The 25953-nt window shown below is 56.8% G+C and overlaps 1 protein-coding gene across 2 annotated transcripts in view; it reads left to right on the forward strand.

Moving 5' to 3' along the window:
• Positions 1-25953, forward strand: part of LOC117871399 (cGMP-dependent 3',5'-cyclic phosphodiesterase-like) — a 371452-nt gene that overhangs the window by 96911 nt on the left and 248588 nt on the right. Inside the window, exon 2 of one of the 2 annotated variants that reach the window (XM_034759335.1) lies at positions 5776-5836. In XM_034759335.1, coding sequence (XP_034615226.1) covers positions 5776-5836 — 61 coding nt within the window. Of the gene's footprint in view, positions 1-5775; positions 5837-11689; positions 12023-25953 lie in introns of those variants that run through there. The other variant, XM_034759336.1, reaches the window with a different exon arrangement.

The following is a 25953-nucleotide window of genomic DNA, read 5'->3' on the forward strand; positions in this document are numbered from 1 at the left end:
GACCTATGTGAAGAGCATAGGATGGAACCCCCCCCCCCCCCCGCATTGGCGCCTGGATGAGTACTGCTACGAGCTCTTTCGACAGACTTCGTGCCTTCAGCTAGTTAACCGCTAGCCGTGACGTAGCGCTTCCGAGTCAAATGAGCAAAACCCCAAAGCAGATGGGGATCTAAACAATCAATACAACAAACCCATTGAATCCTAGAAGCCGCAGCTCCCGGCGCCGCGTTGTTAGATAACCATGCAAATGGAGATGGCTTGGCTGGAGCGTTCGGCATCCGGAACAGCTGGCTGAACGTACCGAGCGTTGTCATTATGGAGATGGAATGCAGGTGAAAAGTTCATAAGGCTGTTTATTCCAGGGCTTGGGGCCACCTTCTGTTCTCCTTCCTCCTGCGGAACAGCACAAATAGTGCCGCTGAATCTGATGGGCCGGCTCGGGGAGCGGGGTGTATCAGGGCCTGGGCCCTGGGGGAGCAGGGAGGATTATGGGATGGTGATAGCAGGAAGCAGCATGGTCCAGTGCAACATGCACAGGTAGGAACCCCTTCCTCTCACTGCATGAACTTGGGTCAGTCCTCTCTTCTAGTCCGTGCCTCAGTTTCCCCATCTTGCCCAGCGACCTTCTACTAAGATCAGAGTCCTATTGTGCTAGCTGCTGCTCATACACATAACGGGAGACACTCTCTTTCCTGAGGCTCTTACCGTCTGAATAGATAGGACAAAGGATGTAGCACTAGAGCATCACACATTTCATTGCTTCTGCAAGCCAAGGGCTTACTCAGTGGGGGGGGAGGGATAGCTCAGTGGTTTGAGCATTGGCCTGGTAAACCCAGCGTTGGGCGTTCAATCCTTGAGGGGGCCACTCAGGGATCTGGGGCAAAATCAGTACTTGGTCCTGCTAGTGAAGGCAGGGGGCTGGACTTGATGATCTTTCAGGGTCCCTTCCAGTTCTAGGCAATTTTTTATTTATTTAAAAAAAGGTATATCACCATATATTTATTTTTATATTTACCCCAATGAGAGACAGCAGCTCATTAAGCTGCTGCCCATGATGCACACAGTAAGCAGAAGGTGGCGCCAGAGAGTTCCCACCACAGGCCTCATTTTTCTCTCACTAATTTTGGTTTTTCCCTTTTTCCTTTTTCACCCCGGTCAATGGGGTCTGCCCAGTGGTGCCTAAAGCAGCCCTGGGAAGTTTGGAATTGATTGGCTGCAGCATTATTGTATTACAGAGCGCGAGAGAGCAGGCACAGAGGTCAGGGTGAAACCTCGCTTTGCTCAGCCAGTTATCCCTGCTGTCCTGAGGTGGAACTGAGGCACAGGGAGATCAGTGACTTGGCCAAGGTCATTGTAACCCCTGGGACCAGGGTGACCAGATGTCCCGATTTTATTGGGACAGTCCCGATATTCGGGGCTTTTTCTTATATAGGCGCCTATTACCCCCCATTCCCTGTCCCGATTTTTCACACTTGCTATCTGGTCGCTGATCACTGGCAGATTCGGTCCAAGGAGAAGGTACGGCACGGCGGCTGGTGGGGTCAGGAGGGTCTGAGCAGCAGCTAGCCGGCAGTGTCATAAGGAGGTGGGAGAAAACTTGTTCATCTTAGCCTCTAAGGATAGAACAAGAAGCAATGGGCTTAAACTGCAGCAAGGGAGGTCTAGGTTGGACATTAGGAAAAAGTTCCTAACTGTCAAGGTGGTTAAACACTGGAATAAATTGCCTAGGGAGGTTGTGGAATCTCCATCTCTGGAGATATTTAAGAGTAGGTTAGATAAATGTCTATCAGGGATGGTCTAGACAGTATTTGATGGGACTGGACTTGATGACCTCTCGAGGTCCCTTCCAGTCCTAGAGTCTATGAATGGCTAGCCAAGGCCAGAATGGAAGCAGGAGGTTTATATATATAGGGGCCAGTGATCAGGGCCACACGACCATGTGGCCTATCAGGAAGCGGGTGGTGGCGCCCCGGAAACTGGCCAGCCCACGTCTGTGAGTTCCCTGGTCACCTAATGCAGAAGTGGGGCACAATGGCGAAGGTTACTTCCCGAAATCCCCGGGGTCTGGGGTGCTGGGGGACCACAGTCATGGTGGGAAGCTGAGGCAGAGCTGGCAACTGAATCCAAAACGTCTGGCTCCCACGGTAACCAAAAGACCACCCGTGTGCGATGAGTCAGGATTCGTTATTGGTGCGGCTGTAGGACACGTGGTGGTGTTTCCCGAGCCCTGCTCGCTTTTTCTAAACTTTCGTCCCAAACACATTTTGAAATCAAACAAATCTGGGCCCAGATTTTGCTTTGTGCCAATATCCATAGCAACGAGCCATCATAGGCCTAAAGTGAGGCCACAGGGGGTAGGAGGATAGCTACCTTCAAAGGCCAGTCAGTAGACGCTGGGGAGTAATTTTACCCCGTTATTTACCTATAGTAATAACACTCCCAGACCTCATGGGGGTGTTGTGTGGATGCTCGTTGTGTTTGGTCATATCTCCCTTGTGGCTGTCTGTAGTGTTACAATAGCCTACTAGTGGCTTACAGCTAGAGGAATTATTCCTTTAGCTCAAGTGGTAGATGCTTTGACTTGAGCGCTGGAGGTTTGAGGTTCGCCGGCCCTGTATACGAATAGCCCTAGGGTTGTTGCTCTGAGTACTGGGGATCAACACTATATAGTGCAGCCATATAGTGAGCGGGATGGGGAGACAGACATTAAAGCAATGGCTTGGACGTGGTAATCGGGAGTCAGCACGCATACGGAGAGCCTGGTAACTGGATCCATATTTCAAAGCAAAGCCAAACAACCGCTGGAGGCGAAGAGCAGCACACCTGAAATCAAACCCTCCTGACGCTGATTTATTTATTGATCGGCTCCTTCGCGGTCTGCCCGGGGCTTTTCCCAGGGACACGGATCACTTTATTAAAACCTACGCGTGGTGGCTCTTTGAACATTTCTCTGCGGCTGTGCCCTGGTGGTCCCCTCGTCGGGAGCGATCTTGTCAAAGCAAAGGAAGGACAGATGCTAGTCAACGTTTCAAACATGCACAAAGGGCCCCGGCAGCAGGAAAGCCGAATTAAGGATTCTCTTTTGGCATGGAGATTTTCTGCTAACACGCCGTGATTTGGAAGGCAAAGTTATTGGTGCGGGAGAACTTCTGCAAAAGGCTGGTGATTTTTTCACACTGCTTCAGTATAGTACAGCGGTCACGGAGTGCGTGTGTGTAGGGGGCGGGGTATTTCTGATCTTGGGAGTCCATCTAGTTCAAATGCTTCAATCAGTGAACTATGATATGTGTTCCACCAGTGCCGTCCGGGTCCGACTGAGATCAGGGCTTGATTGTGCGAGGCACTGTTGTGCAAGCCCCAGCCCCTAGGAGCTTACAGCAGAAGCAGACAGAGGGCTGGAGAAGGGGAGGATCACGATCCCCATGTCACAGACGGGAGGCAGCTGATGCCCAGAGTGACGACGTGTCTTGCTCAGGGCCATACGGCTCTATGTTTTTTGCTGCCCCAAGCACGGCAGTCAGGCAGCCTTCGGCGGCACGCCTGCGGGCGATCTGCCGGTCCCGCGGCTTCAGCGTACCTGCCGCTGAATTGTCGCGGAAACCGCGGGACCGGCGGACTTCCCGCAGGCATGCTGCCTGACTGCCACCCTCACAGCAACTGGCAGGCCGCCCCCCGCGGCTTGCCACCCCAGGCACGCACTTGCTGCGCTGGTGCCTGGAGCTGCCCCTGCAGAGTTTGGACCTGAGCTGTGTGGGCTGCTCTGCTGGGCAGGTGAGGGGCAGGTTGCTTTGTGTGCGGCGTGCTCAGGAGGGCGGTGTGACGAGTTGACCGGGGGGGGGGGGCATGTAACTGATCCTGTCTGAGAGCTCCCCGTCCCACGCCGTCTCCCCAGGCAAGGTGATGTGTGGATGACTCAATCCCTGAGCAGGGTGGAAGCCTACAGCCCAGGCCCGGCCCTCTCCCCACTGATTGTCGGCAGTGCTGGGAGAGGGAAGGCTGCTCTGAGCGTCTCCAAACCCCAGGATTGGTCAGCCCCCCGCTGGGCGTGAATAAACAGGTAGATACTAGTGATGGCTGGTGCCTAAGCTGCTGCATGGCTGGCGGCTTGGTCCAGCTCTGCCCTTGTTTGGCTTGTTCACAGGCAAGCAGGAAAGTGAGAGAATTCACCTTCCCTCCAGTTCTCATGTGTTACTTGTGGCAGGGAGTTCCACAGGCTAATTGTATAGACCACACAGGGCCGCCCGGGGGGAGGGGGGGGCAAGTGGAGCAATTTGCCCCAGGCCCCGCAGGGGCCCCCACAAGAATATAGTATTCTATAATATTGCAACTTTTTTTTATGGAAGGAGCCACCACAATTGTTTTGCCCCAGGCCCCCTGAATCCTCTGGGTGGCCCCGAGACCACATCCCAAGGGATGCTGCTGGGATCCATGGGGCTGCTTGCCTGAGTAAGGCGAGCCCTTAGCAGGCTTTCCTCATGGGCACATCCTTGGGCCCTGCACACCGGGTGGGGTTAAAGTTAACCACCCATGGCCCAGCAGGATCCACTCTACGGCTTCCCCCACTAACCAGAGCAGAGCCTCAGGCAATGCCCCAGAGCCCCCAGGCAGGGGAAAGTCACACTTTGTGGCTTGGGGCCCTCTCTCAGTTTAAGCTGGTTCCAGGAGGCACTAAGGGTACATCTACACTACCCGCTGGATCAGTGGGTAGCGATCCATCTATCGGGGATCGATTTATCGTGTGTCGTGTAGATGCGACAAATCGATCCCCCATCGCTCTCCCGTCGAGTGCTGAACTCCAGTTCGGCGAGAGGCGGAAGCAAAGTCGACGGGGGAGCCGCGGGCATTGATCCCGCGCCGTGAGGACGCGAAGTAAGTAATTTTAATTCGATCTAAGATACGTCGACTTCAGCGACGCTATTCTCGTAGCTGAAGTTGTGTCTCCTAGATCGATCCACCCCGTAGTGTAGACCAGGCCTAAGGGAGGGCAGCCTGCCCTAGTGCCACCCACACCTAGAGGGACAAGAGGAAGGCTGGCCTGGTCTAGGCCCGAGACTTGGGTTCGATTCCTAGCTCTGCTACAGACTCCGTCGATGAACTGGGGCAAGTCATTTAACGTCTCTGGGCCTCGGTTCCCCAGCTGCGTCCTTCTCCCGGCACTACTGCTGTCATAGCACATTGCAATGTAGTGGCTGTGAGTGTGTGTGCATGGGGCCCTCTAGCAGCTAAGGATAAAGGACCTACTACTGCTAACAGCTGAGGGATCCTTCTTTAGCTGGAGATGGGGGGGGGGTTAGAGGTAATGGACCAGGGATCTAAGCCTGGCTCCCCATCTCTCTGGGGCCTGGGTGTGCAGCATGGCTGGAGCCCGCTGGGTGATTGCATTCCCTGCTCCACCATGTCTGCTAAGCCCATGCCCTGACTGATTGGGAAAGGGAAGGCTCTGGGCGCTGGCCTGGCTCCCTCCTGCAGGTGCTTAGGACCCAGAGGACCCCTCTCCTTGCATTCCCCTTGCCAGTGCCTGCTGCCTGCAGCCGCTCCAGCGCCGGGCTCTGCCTGCCCCCGGGACAGCCCTGCTGCGCCCGGCCCCGGCGCTTTGGGGAGCAGGTGTGGATGCGAAGCCAAGCCCCTGGCAGCGGCGGGGAGGGAGGCGAGGGGAGGGGCGGCGGCGGAGCTAGGACTGGCCTTGGCCGAGGAGGGAGACAAGCGGAGCCGGCCCGGGAGCAGCATGGTCCTGATCCTGCCCCACATACTCATTGCGGTTGTTCAATTTTTTAGACGGGGCCAGCAGGTTTTCCTGAAGGCGGAGGAGACGCTGCCCAGCTCCGAGGCGCTACAGGTAGGAGCCGCTTCCCCCCCCTCCCGCGCCCCCCCGGGGGCTCTCGGGCCGGCGAGCCCAGGGCGGGGCTGGGTGGGGTGGGGTGGGGGGTCCTCGAGGGGACAGGCTGGGGGTGGGCTCGCATCCAGCGGGCACCGGGCTCTGCCTCCTCCTTCGGGCTGGCTGCTTTCTCTCTCCTCCTTCGGGCTTTTCCCTTCTCTCTCTCTCTCCTTTTCCTTCTCTCTTTCCTCCTTCTTTCTTTCAGCCTCTTCCCCTCCCCTCTCTCTAGTTCTTGTTCTTTCTTTCTCTCTCTCCCGCCTTCTTCTGTCTCTTTTCTCTCTCCTCTTTCTCTCTCTCTTTCCTCCCTCTTTCTTTCAACCTCGTCCCCTTCTCTCTCTCCATTTCTTTTCCTTTTCCTCTCCTCCCCTCTCTTTTTCCTTCCCTCTCCTCTTTCATTCTCCTTTTCCTTCTCTCTTTTCTCCCTCCTCTTTCTCTCTCTCTTTCAACCTCGTCCCCTTCTCTCTCTCCATTTCTTTTCCTTTTCCTCTCCTCCCCTCTCCTTTTCCTTCTCTCTTTTCTCCCTCCTCTTTCCCTTCTCTTTCTGCTTTCTCCTTTCAATCTCTCTCTCCTTCTTTCATTTTCTCGCTCCACTTTCCTTATCTTTTTCTTTCTCAGTCTTTCCCCTTCTCTCTTTCTCCCCCCCCATCCTTTCCGCTCTCTCTTTCTCTCTTTCTCGTTCCCTTCCTCACAAGCTCTTTCCACCGTTCGCTCTTCTCCCTCATTCATTCTTCCCCCTTGGCTGGCGGCGATCGGGGCCGGGGGGGAGCGGACCGGGGGTGTCTCTCGCTAGCCGGAGCGGCCCGCGCCCTGCTCGCTGGAGCGGGGTGAACTTTCCGTCGCTCCCCGGTTGTCCCGGTTCCAGCGATCGGCGGGGCCGGGCCGGGGGTGCGGGACGGAGCCCCCCGGGGGCAGGGGCCCCGCGACACGCCAGGGGAAGCTGGGGCGCGCTGGGGGAGGGAGGGTCCGGTGGGACGGGTCTGCGGCTGCTTTGCACCGGGGCTGACCCCGCGCCGCCCGCTGGGTTTGCTCTGAGCAGAGACCCGCGGAAAACCGGCGCAAACTTCCGCCCAGTCACCGCGGGCGGGCGGTCCTCACCCCGGGCGGGTTCCCCCGGCCTTGCCCCTCCGGGCCCCTCTGCCGTGCTTTGGGGTGGGCTCATCCCCCCCAGCTCACCCCCCTGGGGGGGGGGTCGGGGTCCTGGTTCTCGCAGCCTGCCCCTGCCCCCGTCACGCCGCCAAGTAACTGACCCGCCCGGCTCCGGATCCGAACAATGGCAGGTTGCGCCTGTTTATTTTTACCCAGCCGTTTTATTGCCCTGCCGAGCGCTGCCAGACACGGTAACGTGCCAGGCACTTCCTGGGAAACCGCAGGGAGCCAACTTCTGGGGCCGGGGCTGCGAGAACAGCCAGGGATGGCCCCATTCCCCCCCCCCCCCCCCAGCGCCTCCACATCCTCCTGGCCACAACCCCAGGGGGTTATTACATTCCTGTTTCATAGCTGGAGAGTTTGGGCACAGAGCAACCAGACCTGGAGCTGGGATGGGGGGGGGGATTCTCAGGAGACATGCTCCAGCTAATTCCCCAGAAACCAAGTAGCAGCCAGGTCCCAGTACATCCCTCTTGGGGGGCCAGGGGCATATCGAGGCTGCCAAGCCAGTGGCCACCCTCTCTATGTAACGTGCTCGCTGATCAGAGCTAGCCCTCCACCTGGAAATCACACGCCCAGCTCCAGGTGTCAACGGAGCCGATGTGGCTTGGCCCAGGTCACAGAGGAAGTCTGTGGCAGGCCATAAACGTGAACCAAGATTCATTGCCTAGTGCTCTAACCCCTGGACTCTCTATCCTCCCGTGGCTGATACCTCTTGCTCTCTGGTAGTTTCTGGTTAACACTAAATTTGAGACCCCCCTGGCAGAGGGCAAGGAAGGGCAGCCTTGTGGTGAAGGCATAGGGTGGGAGTATTGTTCCGGTCCTGTCTCTGACACAGACTCCCCGTAGGACCTTGGAACAGTCACTTAATGCCCCCCATGTCTCAGTTGCACCATCTGTAAAATGGGGATAAGATTACTTACCAGCCTGGCTGGGAAGCTTGGTCTGTTAATCCTCCGGTGGAAGCTGACAGTGAAGTGTAAAGGGTTATTATTACGACTGTAGCAGTATGTCCCCCAAATCCCTGATGTCGCAATTTTTTCTGTGTTGCAGATTGTGGAGGGGGCCGGTGGCGTGTAAGGCCTCAGAGGGGATTGCTCTGGCCAAATCATGAAATCCATATTTGTATTACAGTAGCACTTAGCCGACCCAGCGGAGACCAGGGCCCCAGCACTGAGCAAACACACGATAAGTGACAGCCCCTGCCCTAGAGTGGTTGCAATCTAAATAGACCAGATGGGCAAAGGAAAGTTCATTATCCCCATTTTGCAGATGAGGAACTGAGGCACAGAGAGGCCACAGTCCAGATCCTCAAAGGTATTTAGGCACCTAACTCCCCTTTGAGGATTTGGGCCAAAGGGAGTCTGTGGCAAGGCTGGAAATTTTAACCCAAATCTCCTGAGGTCCAGTCAGGCCCCTGAGCCTAGTAAGATACTGGGAAAGCCAAACACCACAGACTTGTGCTACTACCTGACAACCTGGAAATGAAACTGACTATACACAAACTGAAACTGACCGTTCTAGTTCCACCATCCTTGCTGAGGGTGATGCAAACGGCAGGCGAAGAGCATCCCTACGTGGGATTGAAAACAAATCCAGTCAGTTTTTAAAAGCTCAGGTGTCATTAATATCATACAGGCTGGGAATTCTCTCAATACTCTCCTATGGGGGAGGCGATACAAGGTGTTTCTTATACCCTCAGAACATGACTCAGGTGGTGCATAGGTCTCACGTAGGATCTCTCTATGGAGGAACTCCACCCTCCACATTTGATCTGGAAAGTGTCCCCTCGCTGCCTGGCTTTCTTAGCAGTGACGGGGTTTGTTAGCCAGGGATTTGTTCAGGGCCCATGTGCTCTGGGCGACTTTTCCGCACGCAGGATGGGACCTGGCAGCGTTAATCAAGAGCCCACGAATGCAGGAAGGGGAATGAGCCGAACAAGGCTGAAAGGCAATAACCAGAGACAAAAAAGGTGGTCTGCAAATAGCCGAGGGCAACGGCAGATTGATTTGTGATTGGAAAAGAGGGAAACACATTCATTTCCCTCTTAATGAAAAATGGCTGGTGATAAGATGTTTAACACAAACCACTGTGCAAAGAGCACTTGGGGCTTGTCTAATACACACCCAGCTGCATGGGGGTGGGTCGCAGTCACGGTGCCGGCTTAGGTGTGCTGCTCTGGCAGAGGGCGCTAGAGCGCAGGAAGGGCTGTGTGTCGCTCCCTGCTGGTCCGTTGAAGGAACAGCCTTTGTGGGCAGCAGGGGGAACGATAGCCAGCCCTCAGTGCTGGACGGGAGACAGAACCTCTGAGAGGGAATAAAGGCAGGATAGGTGAGAGGGAGGATGATCCAGTGGTTTGGGTGTGAGCTTGCAGCGTAGGAGACCCGGGTTTAAGTCCTGCTCTGCTGCAGGCTCCCTGTGTGACCGTGGGTAAGTAATTCAGTCTCTCCGTGCCTCAGTTTCCTACCTGTGCTATGGGGATGATAGCACTGCCCTGCCTGGCAGGGGCTTGGGGAGGCTATTACGTTAAAGAGTGGGAGGTGCTCAGATACCGCAGTAAAGGGGGGGTGTCATATAAGTACCATCGATAGTAATAAAGAGAAAAAACGGGGGATCCCAGATCATTCTCCTCATAGACACTCTGGTCCCACTCGAGTCAATGGCAAAACTCCTTCCGAGCTCAGTGGGCATGGGGGTTGGCCCTGACTGCCCAGGTCTGCAAAAACTCTTCCTTGTGCATGGGCTTGACTCCTGCTATCCTAGGCCTAGTAACATGGAGTTACTGGGATGGTCACACAATGACTCCTGGGGGCTAAGAATCCCTTGAAGTTAAGCACATGGTGGGGGAAGGGATAGCTCAGTGGTTTGAGCATTGGCCTGCTAAACCCAGGGTTGTGAGCTCAATCTTTGAGGGATCTGGGGCAAAAACCTGTCTGGGGATTGGTCCTGCTTTGAGCAGGGGATTGGACCTTCTGAGGTCCCTTCCAGCCCTGCTGTTCTATGATTCTATGAGCCTGACCCATGCTGAGGAGCCAATCATTCCTCTGGCTGGCCCACGGGGTCGGTGTGAGCCAGGGTGGCAGGGTCTAGCCCTCTGCAAATTGTAGCAAAATCAACAGCTGGGTTGGCTCCGTGGGCACTGGGAGGCAGTGTGGAGCTGCGGACAGGGTCCAAGACTAGCAGGCAGGTCTGTTCCCATCTCTGCTGAGTGGCCTTGGGCTAGTCACTTTCTCTCCCCGGGTCTTGTCAGTCAGTGGGACATAGACATAGAAAGCACTTTGAGAGCTGGGGGTGAAAGAGCGAAATATTAATCCTGCCTGGGCCCCAGAGGGCACCCAATGAGGTGTCGTCCATTGCAGGCTCAGGCCAGTAGAGATTAGCAAACGCTGGCAGGCACAATATCTCCTGTGAGGCTGGGGACAGTCTGAACTTTAAAGCAATCAGTTACCCCACAAGGCTCAATCCCTGTGCCGTTCATTGGGACCCGGCTCCACTGAAGGCAGTGAATAAGGACTATAGGATCGGACTCAGCAGGCCTGACCCAAAGCCCGTTAAAGGCAATGGAAAAGCTTCTGTTGATTTCAGTGGCTTTTGGCTCCGATCCTGCTATGCCCCTGACTACTCCTACAAGCACAGAGGAGGTGTGGGAGCCAGGCTCACATGCCTGGGCCCTGAGGTAGAATGGGCAGTAGAGAACGGGGTGGATTCCGTTCTGTTTGTTGTAGGTGTTGTGTCTTCAGGGCCAGCGCTTCCACTAGGCGACCCTAGGCAGTTGCCTAGGGTGGCAGTCGCCTAGGGTGGCAGGATTTGGGGGGCGGCATTTTGCCGCCCTCGGCAGAAATTCAGCGGTGGGGGGTCCTTCCGCTCTGGGTCTTTGGCGGAAATTCGGCGGTGGGTCCTTCACTCACTCCACGACTTGCCGCCGAGGTGCCCCGAAGACACGGAGCGGAAGGACCCCCGCCGCCGGATGCTCAGAGGAGCGCTGCCGCCTAGGGCGGCAAAAACCCTGGCGTCGCTCCTGTGTGTCTGTAATGCTGGAGGTTGGCATTGCCACGGTCTGATCCTTGTAAGCACTAATTGGCGTGTACAGTAATTGCAGGTCACTCCTTGGCCCTGTACTTACCCCTCCTCCCCCCGGCCTGAGGAAGGGGAGGCCCCGCCCTGCAAGCCCTCACTCACACAAACATTTCAGTAGCAGCTCTCGTGAGGAAGGACTGCAGGCTCAGTGACCTGCCTGCCTCGTAACTCCGTTGGTGTAGGTGCGAGCGGGGTGCCCTGGATGGCACGGTTCAGGCTGGGAAAGGTCAGTGCCAGCACAGAAGGATCATTCCAGCAAGCAGTGGGACGTTTCCTCTGGGTTTAAGTGGCCTCCACCTGCTTCTGGGAGAAGCCCTGGCACTGCGAGGCTCCTGAAGCCTGTGACTTTTGGGGGAGGCACAGGGATGTGCTGGCAGTATTGAGCAAGGTGGCTGGGGTAGATGGAGCATCCCAAGTTAGGCCAGACAATAACACGGTGGCACGGCTGTGGTCACCACTGAGGGGAGGGTAACAGGAGTACAATCGACACAGCGAGGCCAGGCTAAGCAGCTGCTCTCGCCGCAGCTGGAAAGGGAGATATGACTGGGGGGGGCGGAGACGTGGCTGAAAACAGTGAGCGTCCGAGTTCCCTCGCATGTGGTTTGCTTGCTAGACAGCGCGGGGTGTCCCTCTGGTGGGTCCCTCCCCCGCCCCTTCACCGGGTGGACCCCATGCGCTCCAGGCTCCGAACAGCTCGCCGGTGACAGCACAGCCGCCTGGAACAGCCTCTGCCTCTGAGGTCGCCCGCGGCTGCGGAGAAGTGAGATTCCTGCAGGGGACTGGAGGAAGCGGGTAGGACGGCCCCGGCTCCTGCAGACAGAGCACATCCACTCACAGCCTCGGCGAGCTGCCCTGTCCAGAGATCCCTGCGACCATCTCGGGGGCTGGTGATGGGCTTGGAAGATGGAGACCATCCAGGACAGTGTAAGGCCAAAAACCCCTTCACTTTTTATTATTAATGCCGAGGGCAGTTCCTGAAATTCCTAGCCCCTGCCCAGCCCCTGATCATTTGTCTTTCCCTGTGGTCTCACCCTGGATTGTTAGTTCCCGGCTTTCTTCTGCACTTTTCTGCCTCTCTTCTCTTCTACTCCCTCTTTCTTTCTTTCCCCTCCTTTCTCGCGCTCTGCCTTCTCTCTCTTCCTCGTCTATGTCCTCCTCCTCTCCTTCCTCTGTTCTTTCTCTCGTCCTTGTGCGGATGACTCTCAGTTGTGTCCAGGAGGCTGCTTTTTCCGCATTCTTCCCCCCACCCTCCCCGTGCTCTGCGTGTGTGTTGGTGTGAGCCTGTGTGTGTCACACACACCCCTTCCAAGTTGCGTAGCCATCAGGTGTTTGTGTGAGTATCGGTCAGAGAACGGAGACTTTGGAGGCAGCTCCACACCTGGTGTAAATCATCATTGAACGCAAGGGAGCGGTGGGGGGAGGCAGAAAGGGCACTGCTGGTACGTGAATCTACAGCGAGTGACCCTGGGGGTGATGGGAGGTAATCAGATCTCAGGCTTCAGGGCGTGAGCTGATCGTGTCAAGGTCAGGAAGGGATTGTCCGCAACGCCGTTGGGCTCTTGACTAGGGGTGTTTGGGGTGGGAAGACCACATTCCTCGGCAGCGCTGGGGTTAGCCACTGCTGGGGGGCCGGTCTGATCTGCTGCGCTCTTCACTGTATGTTGTCCCGGAGCCTCTACCAGCCCAGGATGGGCGCACTCCCCTGCAGAGCAGGAAGCATTGTCTGTATTCAGAAGGCAGCAGTGAAACGAGCGAGAGGCTAGGGCCTGATCCTACTTCCGTGCGAGTCAGTGGCCAAACCCCAGTGTGAGCAGGACCTTAAACTTCTAGTGTCTCTGTTCCCTAAGACTTGCTGAAGGCCCTTCCTGGCCTGCCTGCTGTCGGCTCGCTGAACCCTTTCTACCAGCCCTCCCTGCAGGGAATGAAGCCCCCACCCCCATCCCACCAGGCAGCAAACTGGACCCCCTCCCATGAAAGGTGGGACTGAAATTTCACCTGGGCAGCCAAGTTTGCATGGAGCCTTTGTCAGTAAATACAGACAGGCTGAGGAGACAGAGGGCCTATTCCCAGCCCCCGCTTTTGCAGGGAGATCAGCTCCCCCACCACAAAGTGCAGCATCTGCCTGAGGTTTGCAGTTTGGGTGTGTGTGGGAAATGCTGCCCTCTGCCCCCAAATTACACCGATGTTAAAAAGTGGGGAGGCATGGCCCCCCTGGCTCCCCGGTTTGGGTGCTGGTGGACCCCCCACTTCTACAAAGGCTCCGGCGTTCTTGCTGCACACATTATCTTAGCCTTAGTTGGGGTCAACATTTGGACGGGGAGAGCCAGCACCTCCATGAAATCCACTAGGGACCTGGTTGTCGCCAGTTGATTGTCCGTGGACGACGTCCGGATATTAGGAGCATAGGAGCTGACAGCCTGGATCAGTCCCAAGGTCCATCCAGCCCAGTCTCTGGTCTCTGACTGGCCAGTGCCAGGTGCTTCAGAGGAAGTGGCAAGAAATTCCAGAGCAGGCCGATGTGGGATCATTTGCCTCCCTTGAAAAACTCATCCTAATCCCTGACAGTTAGAGATCCCTCTTTGAATCCTGCTAAATTCTTGGCCTCCACGGCCTCCTGTGGCGGTGAGTTCCACAGGCCAATTACAAGGCAGCATTGCATTTGTAGCCATTTTGAATTTGCCACCTTTCCGTTTCATGGTGCTTGTGTTTGAGACAGAAGAGAAGCACTGGATTGTTCTGTGTTCGTACAGGGCCTAGCACAGTTGGTCCTGGGCCATGACTCTTAGGCATTATTGCAAAGTTTGTAGGTAGATCAGAAAGGAACGAGTGTGTGGAAATCAGGGAAAGAGGGAGGGAGAGAAAGAGCTTTTTTATAGCCCTCTCCTTTGAAGCATTACTGGTGCATACTCAGTATCTATCGATCTGCTTTTATTTCTTTGTGTGTGTGTTGCAAAGCGAGGGGAAGGAAGATAGCGCACGAGAAATAACTGAGAGCTGCTGAAGGGGAAAGAGGAAATGAACCCAAAGGCGGCTACTGTACAGAAGCAAACAATGCCAGCCACGCTGATCTCCTTCAGATAACAAAACCTGGCCAGCGCTCTGCATAGTGCAGATGTTCATTTGTTTGTAGGCATCACGTGTCTGCAGACTGCAGCGTGCCAGGCACTTTCCTGGGACAGAGGAAATAAAAGTGGCCCAAGGAGTTAAGGGCCGTGGATCAAGACAGCAGTGCTGATTTCTTAATGATCTGGGCACACACAGTGTTCTCCTTTGGAGCGGGGTGACCTGGGGAGGAGGCGAAGGGGCGTGTACGTACGTGTGTGTGTCTGTGTGTGTGTGTGAGAAACAGAGGGTCCATTTGGTTGACTGACGGTGACGTTATCCATAATCACCCACCGCATGGGTTTCGAACCATCCATCGTGAAACTGACCAGGCTCTATCTCAGCAACGATATGGAAATCGACTAGCAGCTAGTCAGCAGGTGGCTCGCTCCCGAGAGAGCGTGGCAGGATGGAGCGAACAAATGTCATGGCCCTGAAGGCCGGTGACGTGGCGCCAGCGCTGTAACAGGTGACTAAGGGCTACGTAGCACGCGTTGCTGATAAGAGGGGTGGGAGATCCAGGCCTTTGATTTCTCTCTTGATGCTCCCTCTTAGGACCAAAGAGGGAAGGCAGTGCAGCGTGGCAGACTCCTAGTAAATGCCCTTTGCTGCTTTGGTCTTGAAGAACATGCCACGGTTCGGCTCGGTGCCAGGTCCGGTGTGTGTGGTTAGACATAGAGATGGGGAGGTGGGGGGCAGCGAAAACACCTTGAGCACCACCCTTCCCCCAAACACGGGTGATCCTTAGAGATATCCTGATGAGCCCTGCGGAGAAGCGATCTCTTGGTGGGGGGAAGGGACGTGGCGGTGTCTAAGGGTGCCCCCCAAAACATGGGCTGTGAAATCACCCCACCCTTGCCTTTGATGCGGTGCTGGAACGTGAACAAGGGGTTCCCTGCTGGCTCAAAATCATCCTAGCGGCTTGCCAGGCCCCTGCTGGCTGTGCCTAACCGTTTCCAGTGGGTTAAATCTTGATCGAGTTACTCCACCGCACCCCCTTTGACTTCAATGTGAGTAAGCGTAACACACCCCCTGCTAGGTCAGCAGCAAGATGGGAACCTAGGATTCCCAACCCTAAGAGTCTGGGCGTCTGCCACTTGACCTGCAGGAGTAACTCCGCTGGCTAGTGCCAGTAGTAGGCTCTTAGCATGGGACACATCACAACGTAGCCAGTGTGAGTTACATCGAGACTGAATGAACCCTGGGGAGCACGGAGTTCCAGCAATTGATTCTCGGTAATAAATGCCCATGACTCCACTTGCATCTGCCTTGGTGGTGGCCTGGAGGGGGCCTTTGGCTGTGGCTGGCCCCGCTGTTATAGGCGAGGCTGCAGGAGCACACCTAGGTTGCCAGGGGCTGCGTTTTGGATGCCTTTGAGCTCGGGCAACATCACGGTGCATCAAGCGTGGAGGGGTGTGATCGCACCGCTCCAGCACCTCCACTTAGTTCTACACCAGCAATACCACCTGCTGGTTTAATAAAAGGCCCGGGCCAAGCGTTGGCTGGGCTGCACAGTGGGAAGCTTTGTGCCGTGAGCCGAGTGACCAGACCACCAGGAAGTAGGGCCAGCTGGCGGGGCGAGACGGGGGCTCGAGGGCAGAGTGTGCAGCCTGGGGTATTGCCCGGTTCGTTGGGCACCATCAGGCTGGGACCCGACAAGTGGCCTGCTCCATGGGGGTGAGCGGGAGCCAGAGCTGCCGCCATCCCTGGCTAAGCTAAGCGTTTCCTGCTTTGTGCTCTTGTTAGCCCTGCACTGCCAAATCTATGTCGCCAAGACAAACCAAGGGCAGGAGGGGAAACCGAGGCACGGAGCGGGGAAATGACTCGCCCAAGGTCTCACACGAGTGCAGCGGCGGAGCTGGGAATGGAAGCCAGCCTTCTATGCAGCGCCCTGCCCGTTGCACCTGCTGCCTCTGAAATGGTAGCGTAAGCGTCTTTGGCATGAAAGGCACGCTAGCCCGATATTAATACTCCAGCTGTATTGGAGCTAGGCTGCACATCGACATGGGATATGTCCTGGGCGGGGGGGAGGGGGCAGGGCAAATTCTTCCTGGGCATCATCTCAGGCCTTGAAGCACGCAGCCGGAACGCCCTTGTAAATTCCACTCTGGCAGAAGCTGCTTTTGTCCATAGGAATGTCCAAGCCCATCTAGAAATATATGAAGGTCCTTGACTCCGTCTTTGATGGTGCAGAGCAGGGCAGGGTTGGCTTGTGCCGCCAGGTTATTAGAACTCCTTTACTCCGGTGCATCTTGGCGGAGGAGCCCCGCCTCTGCCAGGGGATGGGCTGTTCCGAAGCAGATGCCTTCGATGATTGATTCCCCACGTTAGGGAGCTAACGTATTTACCCACGGATCCACCTCCTGATCTGCCCGCCCTCGTTCAGAGCCCCTTATGGCCAAGCGTAAAGCAATCGCTGCGATCCTAAGGAAGCCGTCGCTCGGTCTACCAGGCAGAACCACCCGTCTGCACCCCAGCTGTTAATCTGAGGATGCTACGGCAAGAAACGTGTCTGCAGCTGGGCCCCATCACATCCGTTCTTCCTCTGTCCCCCAAATAACAGCTCGGCCCAGTCCCGCTCTGTCATCGTCCTGCGCCCCCTGCTAGCAGCCGCTCTGCAATTACTGCTGCCACTGCTATCAATCAAAGCCTGGGGAAGCAGGAACTACGCTAATAGGGGATAGCGCTGCTGCTCCAGCAAGAGAGGCTGGGTCCTAGTGGAGGGCGAGGTGTGCGTCTGTCTGGAGTCAATGCACCATCCTCTCCTTGTGTTATTCCCAGCTGGAGACGCCCCGCCCCCGGCCCGGCTCCAGTACAGCTGTTAGGGATGCAGTGTGTCACCTTCCCATCGCATGGGGGTATCCAGTTCTGGCTTTGCTTTCCCGGGCCTGGGTCTTCACGTTTCGAAAGGTCTGGCCTGCCTCCGGTGGCGGGGGCACCGTGCCGAAGAGGGGCACCCTCTGTGCTCTCTCGCCCTTTCTCTGCCACAGCGACTTTGCTTTTCATAGGGTCGTGGAAGTGTGGGGCTGGAAGGGCCCCCGAGCGGCCGTTTAACCCAGCCCCGTGTGCTGAGGCAGGGCCAAGTCCACCTCAACCAGCCCTGACAGGGGTTTGTCCAGCCTGGTCTTCAAACCTCCAGCAACGGATTCCATGACCTCCCTCGCATACCTATAGCAGAGTTTAACTTAGAGTTAGAAAGTTTTTCCTACTATTTAACCTAAATCTCCCTTTCTGCAGATTAAACCCGTTGCTTTTTGTCCGACCTTCAGTGGACATGGAGAACAATTGATCATTGTTCTCTTAATTACACCCTTTAATGAATTTGAAGGCTGTTATGATGTCCCCCCTCAGTCTTCTTTTCTCAAGACGAGACCTGCCTGGGTTTTTTAACCTCCTCACAGCTCAGGGTTTCTCAACCTTTGCTCATGTTTGTTGCTCTCCTCTGGACTTTCTCCAATTTGTCCCCATCTTCCCTAAAGCCTGGCCCCCAGACCTGGACCCAGTTCTCCAGTTGGGATCTCACCGGTGCCGAGCAGAGCGGGACAGTGACCTCTCGTGTTTTTACATAAGACATTCCTGTTAATCCACCTCAGCGTGATACCAGCCTTTTTTGTAACTGCATCACATTGGTGGCTCGCATTCGATTTGTGCTCCACTGTAAACCCACCTTCCCACCCCCGTTCCTTTGCAGCCTAGCTTACCTCTAGATGACGTCATTAGACTGTAAGGTCTGTGGGGCAGGGACTGAATAATTCCGTATCTGTACAGCGCCTTGCACAGCGGGAGCCTGGGCCATGACTGCGGTTCCTAGGCCCTCCTGCAATGCAAACGTGAAGTGCCGACAGAAAGCAAAACCCTGCCGTGTGTAGGGGGACTCGTTACAGAAGCTGGGCAGTGCCTTCTCTTTCCTCTCCTGAGTCCAGCACTCTCCACCAGTGCCCGCTGCCTCCCAGAGCGAGGATACAGAACCCAGGTGTCCGCCTGCCAGGGCTTAGCAGTAAGCCCTACACGCGCTGACCGTCCTTTTGGTACAGTCCCCTTCAGCACACATCCAGCCAGCCACAAGCGCTCGGCGACGTGGAGCTCGGTGAAAGCGATTTCAAAGGTCGCCCAATGTTACTCCACGGTGACTAATACAATGAAATATTAACACCCATCTCCCCCCGTGCGTTTTACAACCGTGTGTTCTTAAGGGCACTAATTCTCCTCAGGACTCACAGGCTGCCTTGGTGATTAGCAGGTCTGCCCTGGGATGCGTCAGGGGACAGAATTTTGTAAAGGGAAGGAGGATTGAGTGGTTGGGGAAAAGAGACCGGGAGACAGGACTCCTGCGTTCTATTCCCAGCTCTGGGAGGGAGTGTTGCTGTTAATACAGTTCGAGCAAGGGAGTGGGAGACAGGACTCCTGAGTTGCTATTACTACAGTTCGAGGAAGGGAGTGGGAAACCGGACTCCTGGGTTGCTATTACTACAGTTCGAGGAAGGGAGTGGGATACAGGACTCCTGGGTTCTATTCCCAGCTCTGGGAGGGAGTGTCACTATTACTACAGTTCGAGCAAGGGAGTGGGAGACAGGACTCCTGGGTTCTTGTCCCAGCTCCGGGAGGGAGTGTTGCTCTTAGAAAAGACAAACAAAGGGTGGGAGGGGAAACTGAGGCACAAAGTGGGGAAATGGCCTGCCCTAGGTCACACAGGAGGTCAGTGGTGGAGCTGGGAATAGAAGCCAGCCTTCCTGACACCCCATGCAGCTCCCTTCCCATAGCACCTGCCAGGGACTGGGAGTTTGGGCTCCTGGGCTCCAGCCCTGGCATTGGGAGGGAGTGTCGTCTAGTGGTCGGAGCAGGGGAGCTGGATGTGGGGGTTCCTGGGTTCTCCTCCCAGCTCTGGGAAGGGTGCTGTTCCTGTAGTTGGAGCAGGACGCCTGGGTTCTTTCCCTTCTCCGGTTCAGAAGCACTTGGCCTTTCGGGCCATGGCCTTGCAGCGGGCGAGACTTCTGCTTTATCGCTGGCACATGTGGCAGCTGCCCCCTCCCGCCTGCTGTGTTTGCATAACGGATTAGCCATCAGGCCTTATCTCCCCGCTCCTTATCTCTCCGGAGGTATGAGCTGCAGAGCCACGGTGGAGGTGAGTCACTCACCACCTGGGCGCGAGGACACCGAAAGTGGCCTGGCATTGCTGCAGACTGGCACCTTCTGCTCACCCGAGCCCTAGTGCCAGCGGGGAGGGGTGTTGCTGAAAAGGGGGCTGACGGTTCTTTGGGTCGGGGGGGAGGCTGCTTTCTCGCTTCTTTCCCTCAGCGTGGGCCAAATTCTCCTCTCTGTTCCACCCCTCTAATGCCAGTGAGAGGAGCGCTTGGCCCCCTGACGCTCTCTGCGGAGCGCTTGCTCATCCATCTGGGTAGCAGCCACCAAGAAGAGGGCCTGGTTGTGCTAGGCGCTGCACGCACACCTGCTACCCCCTGCATCTGTACAGCAGCAGATCATGCATGTGCCCCCTTGCCCCCGAACGCAGGATGCTGCCTCCTGTGCCCCCTGGAAGCACGCTGGGGCGATGGCCACGCCCCACGACTCAGCAGCTGGTGGGGGGGCACAAGGGGCAGCATGCTGCCCATAGGGGAGCCCGGAGAGGAAGCATAGGTCTGTGCTTTGGAGGTTGAACCGAGCCCCCTGTGACTTTGAGCATCCCCCAACTCCTCTGTGCCTCAGTTTCCCTATGGAGCTAGCCCGGTTCCTCCCCCCCTGCCAGGGGTGATGTGTGGGCTGTCTCCAGTCATCTCTGCATCGTAGTGTCCCAGAGGGGCTGAACGTTACTGAGCATTTGGAGAGGCCAGGTGGCTGTAGGTTTCCCAGAGAAGCATTTGTCTCCGCGGCTGCATCATTTCCTCCCTGCGACACAAACCCATTAGCAGGGCAATAAAGGAGAGGAAAAGGCCTGGGAGTGCCACCGCACACAATGCAACGTTCAGCAGCTGGACAGGGTCGCGTCTTCCCATTGCGGCTTCCTCCCCCGCCCCACCCGGACTGAAGGGAAACGGGCCACTGGTCACCCCAGGGTGATCTCCTGGGGGCGGGGTGGGGTTAGGTGCCTGGCCACCCAGGATCAATGCAGGGGGTTAAATTGATCCCCATGGTTAGGGCTGGGAAGGGGTTTTTCCTAAGGCATGGAAGGCTGGTCTAGAGGTTAAGGCACTGGCATGGGATTCAGGAGACCTGCCATCAATTCTTAGTTCTGCCACAGTTCCCCCTGTGCGACCTTGGCCATGTTACTTCATCTCATCAGGCTTTGGGTCCCCATGTGTAATATGCCCTGTGGCAGAGATTGTCTTGTCTGAAAAGCACCATGGAGCCCTGATCTCTAGGTGCTCCTCTAATCCCAGGAATGCTGCCCTCAACCCAGCTGTTCACAGAGAGGTGTAAGGAGATGCCCGGCGGGGGTGCGCAAGGGGGCGGCTGGACCTGTCTGTATTGAACATGGAGCCAAACATGGGCCAGAAATTCCAGTCTGCCAAAGCGAACAGGGCGGAGGCCTGGAGCCAGGACCCCCCGGGAAAGGCTGTGTGCTTCTGGTCTTGCCGGGACTGGAAGGCTCTCAAGGAAGCTGTTCTCAGGAGAGCACCAGCTGTGCTGGGGAACCGGCGTGACCCTCTGGAGCAGAGACTCATAATCACTCCCATAACCACATTGGTCACTGGGGCACCATCACTGATGAGCAATCAGCCAATTGTCTGCACCCTTCACGATTGTGTGTCAGTGCTTGAGTCTCTGTGAAGTCCATTCCTGTCCACTCGTGTATGTTGTCAATCCAGCTCTTCCCCCGTCTATCTCTTCTGCTCTTCCCCTGTGCTGTCCCTCGGCGGATGAGCTTGGATAGGCCAGATGATCATGTTACATGGCCGTATCACTTCAGCTTGTGCTTCTTCATGGTCGTCGGGAGGCTTCGTATGCCCCAGCGCTGGGTGATGCCGTTGCGGATCTCTTTGTTAGTGACGTGGTCGAAGTAGGAGATGCCCAGGATTTTACCGAAGTATCTCATCTCTACTACTGTATTTTCATTCAGTTACACTCGGGAGGCTCACCTGAGACTAATCCAGCGGCAATCAGAGAATCGTCCGTGGCATTGCTGGGGAACCGTTCAGCGGAGGATCTCAGAGCCAATGAGTTATCCTCACATCCTCCCGTGAGGGGGGGCAGATAACGTCCCTGTCTCCTAGAGGCACAGAGAGGGCTAATCAGCTTGGCCAAGATCACACAGCAGTTTGAGGCAGAGAACCCAGGAGTCTGGGAGCTCCCCGCCCCCCCAGCACAGCACTGCCCTCCGTGATCTCTGAGCTCAGCCTCTCCCGGGGACATGAGTGGCGTGTTGTGACCCTGTGTCAGGAACTGGCAGTCTCAAGAGGCCAGGGAGAGAACGCCCAGCCCACAATGGGATTCTCAAGCACTGTGACACGCTACGGGTGCCTACAAATTAGACTGGCCACGTTCATCCCCTGCTGTCACTCTGGGTTTACACCAGCTCAGGGGGATCAGAATCTGCCCCAAAAAACATTCACTCTGAATCAGACCGAGACCACACAGCTTGGACACCTTGGACATGACGCCATCTTGGGTTGGTCCAGTCGGTTTGATCCTCCCTTGGCCCATCGCTGAAGAGCATGGAGGCAGAAGAGAGCTCTCAGGAGGGACGTGAATGGGGAGAGGAGGGAGGTCGAGAGCCCAAGGGGAAGGATGGAGTCCCAGGCACAGGAATAGAAAGTGGTATCCAGATGGGACGAGGTGGAGGACACCAGCAGGGGCCTGAGGAGGACCTGGGGCAGAGGAGGTGGGGAATGGAAGCTCAAAGGCAAGAGGGAGCCAGTGAAGGGATGCGTGATGGGCTCAGAGCGGGAACAGAGGCACCGCAGGCCATGTTGGTTGCTGCCGTGTCTGCCGGCTGCAGTGAAGGTGCAGCAGGGGGGAAGCGGCCATTGGAATGAGCCGTGGTCCAGCTTTGGAGAATGTTCATTCAGGCTGGAGATACTGGAGTCTTGGGCTGTAGTGGTGGCTTTGGGGTGATCTGCAGGACGTGCCATGGAAGGAAGAAAGACAAGCCCTGGGATCTCTGGGCCACCTTCGTCCCTGGGGGGAACCAGCGGCGTTCCACCAAGAGAGGAACGTGGCCGTCTGTGCCTAAGCAGTGCACCGATCCAGTCTCTTCCCGGTGGCAGCCTTCGTCTGCCAGAGACTCTTCTTCCTCTTCCTTTGGCCAAGCACCTTGCAGCAGAGCTAGCGGTGGTTGACCCTGGTGGGCTGCCTGGAGAACGGGACTGGATATCTCATGGGAACAGGCTCTTCCCAAGGCATGGTTGACCCATCTTGGGGAATGGGCGTCATGGATTGGTGTACGTCTCCTCTCCTGGGCGAGTTCTCTGTCTTGCCAGTCCTGCAAACTCCCCCAGGATCTGAAAACCAAGATGGGCTTTTAAACCAGCCGGCTCCACCAAGGAAGCGCCTACAGTGCCCCTTGGCTGGTGGCCTTGCTGATGACGGCTGAGCCAGGCTCAGAGCCTGCAGGGCAAACAGGGGTAAGATTTAGGTGTGTTGGTTAAATCCAACAGAAGCGATACACTGGAGGGCTGGAGTCTGATCTCAGTGACACTGGTGGAAATCTGGAGGGAGCCTGGGGGGTTACTGTGGATTCACATCTGTGACTATGGCCCGGACGCAGCTGCCGATGGGGAGCTCCGGCCTCTGTGTGTCCACCGGAGTGGAGAGATTTACGCACCTCTGGGATCTGCCTTTTCTCGCAGCAGCGTTCCTCCAGTGGCGCCAAACTGCAGCCCCTGTGAGAACCGGGCCGGGCCTGGGAACGTCCCTGTGTGACTCAGCAGGGACCCCATCTCAGCCAGAGGGGTCACGCCGCAGGGGGCAGTGTCAGCTCCGGGGACCTGGAGAGCCTGGGAAATTCCTCCGGGATGGATTTTTTTGTTGAACCGAGACATTTTCCACCTCGCTGCTGGCACACATCTGCCAAACCCACATGGGCCTTGCACAATGGGCCCATTCAGCCCTGGGCTGCCTGAGCACCGCCCCGGGGGACCCGCTGAGCCAAATCAATCCGTCACCGAAATGGGGGAGCGGGTTAGCCGCCAGATCCTCCAGCTGTGGCTAGCAGGGAGACCGAGGCAGGCAGCGTGGCTGCCCTGGCGGCATCCATCATCCCCAAGAAGGGAGCACCAGGGCTGGGGTCTCCTGTCCCTTACCCGGATGTCAATGCGGAGTGACTCCATTGACACGGTCACTGATGGGAGACTCAGCGCTGTGGTGTCTGCAGAGGTAACGCTCAGCTGGAATCTCTCTGTGCTCCAGGGGGGCCTGATCCAGATCAGTGGGGAGTCTTTCCATTGACTGCCAGGGGCCTGGCCCCAGGAGTGAGATGCCAGGGGAAGGGAAGTCAAGGAGGGCCAGCACCAAGGGTCTCTCCTAAGCGCTGTCTCCACATTCGAAGGAATGGAGTGACCAGAGAGACCGACAATGGTGAATCAAGAGGGAAAAGACCCCCCTCCCCCCACCTTGGATCTGCGCCCCCCACCCCACCCCCCAGCTCCTAAATACAGCCAGGGCCAGCGTTGGAACTGAACAGCACCCCCAATGTGCCAGCTGCCCTGTACCTATCTGCTGACAGATCCGCGCGGGGCAGCCAGCCGGACAATTTCTCTATCAAGCGCTGACACCCTAATGAAGCGGCAGCCGCTTGGGCTGGCAGTTGCTTGAACGCTCCCGACCTCCCTCTGACAGGGGATTTATGCTCTCCCGCCCCACCCCGCTGCCTCCCCTCCCTGCCCTTCCCTCTCCCCAGCCGCATCAGCAACAGAGAGGCATGGGAGATTTCCAAGCTGCAAGGCTCGGTCTGTCTGGAGCACTCGGAGCTAGGAGGGTCTCATGGCTGAGGCGCTGGGCTGGGGCAGAGGAGATCTGGATCTAGTGCCTGCTGTGAGTGACCTTGGCAAGGTTACATCTCCTTTCTGTGCCTCAGTTTCCCCATCTGTAGAAAGGGAGGTGATGATGCCGCCCTTCCTCACAGGCTGTTTGGGAGGTGCCCAGACACTGCAGTGATGGGTGGGGGTGTAATAAGCTGGTGGAGAGAAGGTCTGGTGCATGGTATTTTCCACTCAAAGGACTCTTCAGAGAATGCTGCTCCTGTCTCACCTAACTGCTGGGTGAGATCGCACTGCCCTGTTCTGGGTCGAGCTGGCTAAACACTGTCAAAGAAACACAGAGAAAAGAGTGTGACAAAGTGGGGATTTTCTGTAGTATTTTTATGACACCCATGTGTGCCTCAGTTTCCCCTGAAAAGAAAAGGTGGAAGGGACTGTTTGATGTCAGGGCAGGCTAGAAGACAAGGGTATGGATGTTGGCTAGCTGTCAGGGCCGTCGTCCCCATATCTGTGGAGCATCTGAGAAGACCGTGGCAAATCCAGTCACCAGGGCATTCATTGAGTCCTAGCGCCCAGCGCCCCAGAGGCAGATGGATTCCCCCATCTCTCAGTCTGAGGTGGGGGGATAAGAGCTGGCTGCTGGAAGGAGTTGGGGCTCTCACCTGGGAAGTGATCAAGGGGATCAGACGCAGACAGACAGACTGACCATGGGGGCCACTGCAGCTTGGCTGGGCTCTGGGCTGGCCAGGCTGGACTGGGCTTTCACCTTCAGTTCTCTGTGCTAACGTAAGGGCTTCCTAGGCTGCGTTCCAGCTGACGGATAGACCCGGCTGTTCGGACACACTGCGTGTGGTCCCTGTGAAGGCTCGGCGAGGGGCAGTAATGCCCGAAGACTGTGCAGGTCTCTGTCAGGGGTCTCTCTTGCTTGGACTCGCTGAGCGGCGCTCACGGCGGGAAACAGGGGGGCCGCAGGCCCAGAGGTCCAGTCTAAGGAGGCGGTGAAGCCGGGTCACGTACCCTGGAGGAAGAGCGAGACCCCTGGTGGGTCTGGCACACGGAAGGGTTCCTCCCAGAGACTGTTCCAAAGCTGGGGTGGGGACACCAATCCTGTGGGACCGTGACAAATGGGGCTTTGTTGTTTGGGTAAAGTCCCTTTGGCTGCATTCTTTCCCCTTTTGTGTCTAGTGCTTGCATCCTGATCAAAGATATGAACTCTGCTCCGAAATCCGGCTGGCATGCTTCTGGCACAAAGTTAAACATGGGGGCGGGGGAGCCACAGGGGCACGGGACTGGGCCTGATTCTCATCTCATTCCAGATCGATAGTGGTGTAACTTCCCCGACGTCAGTGGGATTGCTCCTGATTTACACCGGGCTAAGTGAGGTCAGACTCACACCTTGTAGCTGTCAGGTCAGTGACTGATGTGTCTTGAAGCACAGAGAATCCACTTGGAGGCCCAATTCTCCTTTCACATCTACTGGCGCGAAGCAGGAGTCAGTCCACAGTCGCCAGGGGCTGGCATCATTCAGGAGTTGCTCCCTGGCAGTCGGCTGTATTGCACCGCAGGCCAGGGCCCAGACCAGCGGCCGGCGTCAGCCGGGAGTCACGCCCTGGCAGTCGGCTGTATTGCGCCACAGGCCAGGGCTCAGACCAGCGGCTGGCGTCAGCCGGGAGTCACGCCCTGGCAGTCGGCTGTATTGCACCGCAGGCCAGGGCCCAGACCAGCGGCTGGCGTCAGCCGGGAGTCACGCCCTGGCAGTCGGCTGTATTGCGCCACAGGCCAGGGCCCAGACCAGCGGCTGGCGTCAGCCGGGAGTCACGCCCTGGCAGTCGGCTGTATTGC

This window comes from Trachemys scripta, chromosome 1 (assembly GCF_013100865.1).
Source record: "Trachemys scripta elegans isolate TJP31775 chromosome 1, CAS_Tse_1.0, whole genome shotgun sequence".
NCBI lineage: Eukaryota > Metazoa > Chordata > Testudines > Emydidae > Trachemys > Trachemys scripta.